Below are 8,081 nucleotides of genomic sequence, written 5' to 3'. Positions count from 1 at the left end.
TTTTTTTTTTTTTAAATGGGAAAAATTAACTTACATCCTATTATGAAAGCATATGACTGAGTTACATGTACATATGTATCCTTCTATACATTTATGTACATTCGTTTTCTACCTATTTAGCAACTAATAGCTTTCATCTAGCGCAATTAAATACTAATAACGGCATAGACTTTGATTTTCAACCTTTTCATGTTCTTCTTCTTTAAGAGTTTGCTTTTCACTGCTTATCATAATCCATGTGCACTATACAGCTTTTCTTAACAAGCATATATGTACTAGTTTTCAATTCAATATGCTTATGGTTTTACTAATATGCTTACCTTTCCTTAAATCACTTACGCTCTGGTGTATTTTTTTGTCTTATCTTTAATCTGTTAAAAGTTTAACTTTTATGGATATTGCTGTACTGCATTCGTCTCTCTCGCTCTATGTAGTATTTTCTCTAACTTTCATTCTCTTTTCCTCGCTGCTATTGAATCCTTATCCACTTTTCTTATAATCTACTTCAACTTTTCTGCTTTGTTTAAGCACACTGTCTCTTTTTTAACTGGCTGAATTACGGGGTGTTCGCCTAGTAGCAATGTCTATCATCTCATTTTTCACCGCTATTCTTCTGATCGTTTGGCAACACTACTACGCAACATACGATATGAGATTGTTATCATTTGCTTCATATCGCTAACTCTGTGTGGCATTAATGCTTTGTTGTTGTTGTTGTTGTTGCTGTCCTTTTTTATAAGTTATAAGTTAGCATTTTTTGCTTACATGTTAAATTATTACATTAAAATAGGCACAGGTTATGAACTATTTCTACTAATATCATCAGCCCAGTAATTATACATATGTAGATACATAGAATAATGCAAGCACAAATTCTCGAAATTCTCCCAGTGTTTTTGTTAGCGTCGCTCAAGTAATATGCATGTATGTAAGTATGTAAGTGTGTTACCACTACTGCTATATGTGAGTGTATGTGTATGTATAAGGTATTGACCACCAGTCGCATAATGTAGTGGCTGTAGGACTATGTTAAAGTTCCTAATCACGTACTTAACTTACTAGATTTCTAATAGTGTGCTAGAATATGGTTTGGTTGTATTTTGAGTGTGTATGCATGGGCAAATAGACTGAGCGCGCGCGACAAACTCTTCGTTGTGCTTTTGAAATGCTTTACGATATACTCCTTCCGGCCGGCCACTTCGGATCGTGGTCGTTTGTGTGGGGAGTTGGCGATGCTTATCAATGACAGCTGTTGCAACTCCAAGGCTTTATGCAGCACCGATACAGCCCGCTTGATGATAATACATCTCCTTTTTATTTGCTCGTACTAGACCTACTGCTACCGGATTGGTGCTTCTTTCTGCGGTCGCCTCCTTCACGGTTGCGTTGTTGGCCTTTTTTTTTTTGTTTATTTGAGAAAATAGAAAAAAACCACTTGGTATAAATCACTGCAAGACACACTTAATAAACAGGAATCACAAAACACAATGGAAATCTGTTTACATTCAATGAACAAAAAAGCTTTAAATGAAAAATGTGATTAATTTTTTTTTTAGTTCCAGATGTGATGTGTGTATGTTTAATACACCTTGAGTGTGAGAAAGTTCAATTGTGTTTTCGTTTCTACCAAAAAATGTCGGCTTTTCATCGCCATGCTCTCTTTTCGTACTCGACTCTTAACATAAAGGCAACCCGGTGGGAAAATTGTGTGTTCGTTTCTTAAAATTTTACACTTTCTTTTGTCAGATTGTTGCCCGGAAAAGCAGATTACTTAAAATGACAATATTATGAAATGCGTAAGATAGACAAAGATAAATCGGCAAAACACGCACCTTTACAGGGTTGAGTGTAACATAAAATAGATTTTGCACCATGGAAGGGCAACATTTTTTGGTAGAAACGAAATCACCATACATTTAAATTCAGTATGTTTATAAAAAAATCGTTCAGACTAAAATAAAATTAATAGGCCAAATAGAAAAAACTACTAAATGCAATATTTAACATTTTTGCGATTTTATTAAACTGGTAACTGAGTTTGACAAAAATAATTAGCTTCAGTGGAAGTAATATGAAACGGCGAAACGAAGCCCATATTTGGATTACTGTAAAATATTGATGCAACTTTTGGAACGTATGTTAATGTTTAACGCAAAATTACTATCCAATCCAATATGTTAATAAATTTGTAAACTCTCTTTAAACGCGAAACGTGTTCTCCATAACGACGCGTCCCTAATGCAAAAACATAAACAAGGCAAATATTCCGGAACGACACGTATATTACGCGATATATTGAAAAATTGCTGTAATTCGCTTAGGGCAAGAAGAAAGCTCCACCCTACAGAATATCGGTAACGATATTAACAAGGTCATTTTTTTTTTTTTTTTTTTTTTTTTTAAATTGAAAAAAGAATTCCGAATAATAAAACGTTATGTAGTACTACTTCCATTTAATTGATTAATTAATTTTTCTGATATAAAGTCCTTGTATAACCGATTGTGCTTTGCACAGCAAAGACCGATCTGATCTCACAACGATTAAAAGCATACGAACCGAGAATTATTACAATACCGCGGCACAAAATTTTTGAAAATAGAAAGTTTGGACGTTTGTTCGTACATAATGCTTAAAAACACTACATTCACACCAAACTCTTTATCTATTAGTTAAAAGTAAAAATATATTTGAAAAAAAAAACTCACCAGATTTTGATGTTGCTGACGCTGACGCCGACTCAGAACTGTCCGTCGATGATATCGATGCCACTGAAGACTCCGATGATATGGAAATTATGGAAATGGTCGACGAAGCAGACGTGAGTGTCGTACGTTGCAATGGACCAGAACGAGAAAACGTTGGTGGCGGCGATGCAGCTCTCGAATTATAACGTTGTTGACGCATTGCTGGTTGTTGCATACGTTGCTGACGCAATTGTTGTTGTGAAGGACGTTGTGCATAGCGTGATCGATTATTATTGTTATTGCCACCATTATTGTTGCTATTTCCAACATAGCTGGAAGTGGAATTCGTGTACGATTCTGTAGAAGACGATTTGGATATTTGCTGTTGCTGTTGCTGTTGATATTGCTGTTGCATCGGAGGTGGCACATAGAATTGTTGACGGCGATTTGATGTACCGGAGAACCTCTGTTGCGCTTGCTGCTGCTGTTGTTGCGTCGATTGTTGCGTGTGCATCTGTTGTTGTCGTGGCGGGGATAATTGCTTTTGTTGCTGCGGCGGCGATGGCTGTTTTTGCTGCCGTGGCGGAGATTGCTGCTTTTGTGTAAGCTGCTGCGGCTGTTGTTGTTGCTGTTGCGAACATTGCGTGTGCATTTGTTGTTGTTGTTGTTGTTGTTGCAGCTGCTGCTGCTGCTGCAGGGCAAATTGCTGATGTTGCTGGGGCGGCAATTGTGACTGCTGCTGCTGCTGCTGTTGCTGCTGTGTGGATTGCGGGTGTTGCTGAGTCAAATGCTGCATTGCTAAGCTCGACTGTTGCTGGTGCTGTTGTTGAAGATGCTGCTGAGAAATCTGTGCATATGGTGGTTGTTGATGATGTTGTTTTGGACTTTGATATTGCTGATTGATCTGGTGCAGCGGCAGAGGCAGCAGCATTGGCGGTGGCTTAATTAATATTTTTTGACGAACACTTATTTGACTACTACCGCCACCACCATTACCACCAATACCGTGTGGACAAGCAACAGCAGCGATATGGCCGCTCACATTTACACCACCAGCACCACCAACACTGCCACTGTCTTGAACGTTGGTACTGGTGTTGATTTGAGAGTTGACAGCGATGTTTGTGGTTACACTGGAGACAGTGTGATTGCTAACCAATGACGCTTGTTGATACTGCTGCTGTTGCTGATGTAATTGTTGCTGCTGCTGTTGTTGTTGTAACTGCTGCTGCACCAGACCAGCAACTATTCATCATGTATCCATACGAGACATTGTATGAATATTCGCGGAAGAGGTCATGGCGGTTGGCGCCGCAGACGTTGCCGGCGCTATAATAAGTGAATTGCTTACCGGTGGAGATGACGTTGAGTCTACATCACATTCTTTGCTATCTTCAGAGTCTTCGCCCGATGAAACGCTGCTCCTTCGTAACCGTTGCGCCATCACGACTTGTTGCTGATGATACAGCTGCTGCTGCTGCAGTGGATGCATGTGTTGATGCTGCAGGGGTGGTGTGATAACGCCAGGAGGCAGCATCGATGGAATGAACTTAACTGTACTTCCATTGGGCGTATGCGGGACCACAAGATGCTCGAAGTGTTCTCGTATCCACTCACGGTAGTCTATCACATCGTCGGTTACCCGTATTATTCGTCCTGCATGAAAAAAATAAATAAAAAGATAATTCAAACAAGTAAATACCGACTTAGATAATAGTTTTTAGTACAATAGAAGTTACCTAGGATGGTACGTTCGGCGCAATTACTACCGAATTCGTTGAGTGGACTCACTGCATTTGCCAACAACATATACGCATACTCAAATGCTTGTTTCACCTGCAAAGCACCATATGAGCTACGCCCTATATCGTTACCCGGCGTTAGGGGATCCTCAATGCACAGCAATGACGGACGATGACCATCGATCATTTCACGTTGTAGATCCTCTTTAGGTATGTATCGCCCACCATTTTTGATCGATATGCCGATCTTCATGTAATTGAACTTACGTCCGTAAAGTTCAAAAAATTCCAGCAATAGCACACCCAAGTTGGCTTTGTCGTGGTCAATTTGATGCGGATGCAACTGCAGGAAACTGATACACATCAATATCAACGAGTATGAGGAAATGCCACCGGTAAAAACTTCATTGAGATCACGCTGCAGCAGGAATTGTTTCAGCACAAGCACCAGCTTCGCCAGCAATGGAAATTCCTGCTTATATTTCTTAATTAATTCGGCCGACTGCACCCCCGACTGCATATTGAATGAAATATCAACTTTGACTTGCGTTTCGCGATCTGTGAGCTTAATGATGGGTACCGAAGCTTTATCAAGTACACGCACCGAGTGTGGTTCAGCGATACCGCGAGCAATCAGTTCTGTTTCGAGAGTGCGCAAAGGCGCCTTCTCCCATAGTCCTATAGACGGTAAAAAATTGTTAATTAAATTTTTTTTTTGCATTCCTGTGAATGTAATTTTTTTTTGTATTTAAGTTACTTCTATCTTTTATCTGCAAAAACCAAACTTGTTTACGTTCAGATATCTATTACACCTTTATGGTGGTTATGACCAAAAAAGTTTAAAAATGGATATCGTTTTATAGAATAACGCCCAAAATTATAGAAAATTTAATGAATTTAAAATGTTAAAAAATAGCAATTATACGTGTATGCCACTTAAAAATAAAAAAAATTCAAACCAATTTTTTTTTTTATAAATATGTCCTGTAACTTTTTATTATGCTCAACAAAGCAAGTTTTTTGAAATATGTACCTTGCAACCGTGTATTTTTTTTTATGTAATTCGTTGTCCTTAATGTTATTCACACTTCCTTACCTAAAACGACCAAATCGATATCCGATGTGGGTAGAAACAAACCCGTGCGGAAGGAACCAAATATCTCTACAAGCGCCTTTGGCCATATTGAATGTACCACCGCTTCTATACGCTGCACTACCTCGTTGCGTATAGCATGTTCGGTGGGCGTGGGCAAGACGTAATTGTAAAATTGTTCGATTTCCTGATGTAAACCGATAATTCCCCGTCCATACTCAAAGCTCGGCACACGCCAAGGGCAACCTTTGTACTTGACAACTAATTTACCCATGTATTTGTTGAGGTTAAATGTGCTCGCCTTATTATCTACTATACGCCCAATTTTCCTGCGAGAGGGATTATAATAGCTTGGACGATCATGTGATGGCATTTTCGTGCTATTAATATCACCGCCTCCACCGCCTGGTGTGGTGGCTGGTGTGATGCAGTCGTTGTTACTCGTCGAGTCAATGGAGTTGTTGCTGGATGTATTGCCACTATTTGTGCCACTACTACCGTTGTTATTGTTATTATTATTATTATTGTAAATGGAGTTGCGAAAACCCCCGTTGCCAACTTGCTGCAGCAGCAATTGCAAAGAATCCCGATCGCGTGCACTCAACGTGCCGTTCAATTTGCTATTACCAACACTTTGTAGTTGTTGTAATTGTTGGCTTTGTTGTTCCAACAACTGGCTCATATCATGCGCAGTGGTCTCCCAAATTTTACACCATGTGCGTAATGCTGGACCCTCCTGTTCCTCTTGAAACCAGCCGACAAAAGGATCCATTCAAAGCAGTCTTCTACTCACGGAACGGGAATTGTATGCGCAATCCGCTTGGAGTTTCGCGTCGTCCGTTGCGAAGCGTTGCGCCTTGAATTCAATCTAATGTTCTATCTTCAACTCGTTTTGCACTTTAACACGTATAACAAACGAAATAAAAAATTTCCTTGTAGAACTTTTGGCAGTAACGTGAAACACCGCAGACGCCAGCATGTGTATTTATCCACGAGATTAAACTTAAACGTGCTACAACCGTTTCTAATGACAACAGCTAAAATAAAAGAGAATGAATTATTAAGTACATAAGTCCAATTATGTTAAGATATTAGATAAGCAATAAATGGGTGTGCCCATAAAGAGTATGTGTACCAGAAAGCCTATAGAGTTTCTTTTTCATTTGTAAACATACATTTTCATGCATATTAACTAATTTCTAATTACATACCAGATCACTTTCAGTTTCTGTGAACAAATTTGTATGCAATTTTACGCATTTTCCAATAATGAGAAAAGGAAAATGTGATGAGGGTAAATTAATTAGCACTATATACCTACATAAATAAACTAACGACGAAGCAGTGCGAAGAAATATTAAATATATTTAGCCAAATAAATTGCGAACAACTCACGAGACATGTAAGGTACTACAAGGTTGGCGATAGCAGGTGGGAATGCGATCGCATGGTGAATTAAGAAACGAGAAATTGAAGAAAATTAGTTTTTTCGGCGATGTACGTGTATATGTATGTATATAGTATGTATACATACATACGTATGTACATACGTACTAAGCATTAAATAGTAGAAACCACCTAACCGAGATGATAGTGCAAAGAAGCAAGTGACGTGAGGTTACTGCAGCGTGAAGCGGCTAATATTGAATTGGCGTAAATAGCAATGTACGTAACTACATTTTCCATATCCCATTCAAATGCTAAATTATCTTCAAACAACAATTGAAGATGAAGCTCACTTCAGTAGCAAAAGAAGCTTAAAAAAGACGGCAAACAAGTGGTGTGAATTTGTAAAGAGAACTTAACCTCAAATAATTATAAGTACAAGATGAGTTTTAACGGATAGCTTGGATATCTTAACTATTTATCAAATATTTTNGAAAAAAGACGGCAAACAAGTGGTGTGAATTTGTAAAGAGAACTTAACCTCAAATAATTATAAGTACAAAATGAGTTTTAACGGATAGCTTGGATATCTTAACTATTTATCAAATATTTTCTAACATTTAGCCTGTTCCCATAATTCAGGATTTACACAGTAAGTAATGCATAGTCAAAAGACGTTCCCGTAAACCCATTTATAATGACTACAGTACAATCTTCTATGAACGAAAGACATTGATCATGCCACCTTCCGGCTATTTCTGACTAAATCCTAGAGTACTTGAACAGGCTAGGATTTAGATTTCTACCACATTTATACCACACACAGCCACACGAGTGAAATATACAAGTCGCAATCCTCTTAATTGAACACCAACGATTAGTTGCATTATTCGCTTGCTTATTACCGCTAAAACAGTTAATGCATTTTCAATTGAATACAACAATAATCGCCGAAAAAATTAAACCGCACGAAATCCACTCCTATGATTTAATAAATTGTCTATTCACATTTTTAGCACTGTTGCTTTTGCATTTTCTTACGCATAAATTTGAGAAAAAAGTGAAAGAAAATAGAGGGAAAGAGAAATGATAAAACGCAATGACAACCAAACGCAACATGGCGACACCTAGCATCCACGGCACCGCACAGCAGCGAACAACGTCGTACGTCTTCA

At 38.4% G+C, this 8,081-nt stretch overlaps 1 protein-coding gene across 2 annotated transcripts; it reads right to left on the bottom strand.

Annotated features, from left to right (window-relative positions):
- Window positions 1-2: 2 nt before the first annotated feature.
- LOC108369738 (Topoisomerase related function 4-1) lies at window positions 3-7,924 on the bottom strand. 2 transcript variants are annotated; one of them, XM_017624913.1, is made up of 6 exons: window positions 7,812-7,924; window positions 5,524-6,557; window positions 4,425-5,105; window positions 4,037-4,341; window positions 2,707-3,532; window positions 3-1,394 (listed from the first exon to the last, which is right to left on the bottom strand). In XM_017624913.1, exons 2-6 carry the CDS (start codon window positions 6,290-6,292, stop codon window positions 1,315-1,317), a joined length of 2,661 nt encoding a protein of 886 aa, XP_017480402.1. In that variant the 5' UTR covers window positions 6,293-6,557; window positions 7,812-7,924; the 3' UTR covers window positions 3-1,314. The 2 variants fall into 2 exon arrangements, with proteins under 2 accessions (XP_017480402.1, XP_017480403.1); XM_017624914.1 differs by lacking the exon at window positions 7,812-7,924 and adding an exon at window positions 6,838-6,907.
- Window positions 7,925-8,081: the final 157 nt, after the last annotated feature.

The sequence above is a fragment of the Rhagoletis zephyria genome, unplaced genomic scaffold (genome assembly GCF_001687245.7).
Source record: "Rhagoletis zephyria isolate East Lansing unplaced genomic scaffold, Rhagoletis_zephyria_1.1 Rzeph_scaffold_03821, whole genome shotgun sequence".
Taxonomy (NCBI): Eukaryota; Metazoa; Arthropoda; class Insecta; order Diptera; family Tephritidae; genus Rhagoletis; species Rhagoletis zephyria.
Note: the sequence above shows the minus strand (reverse complement) of the source record. Positions and strands in the feature narration are given on the sequence as shown.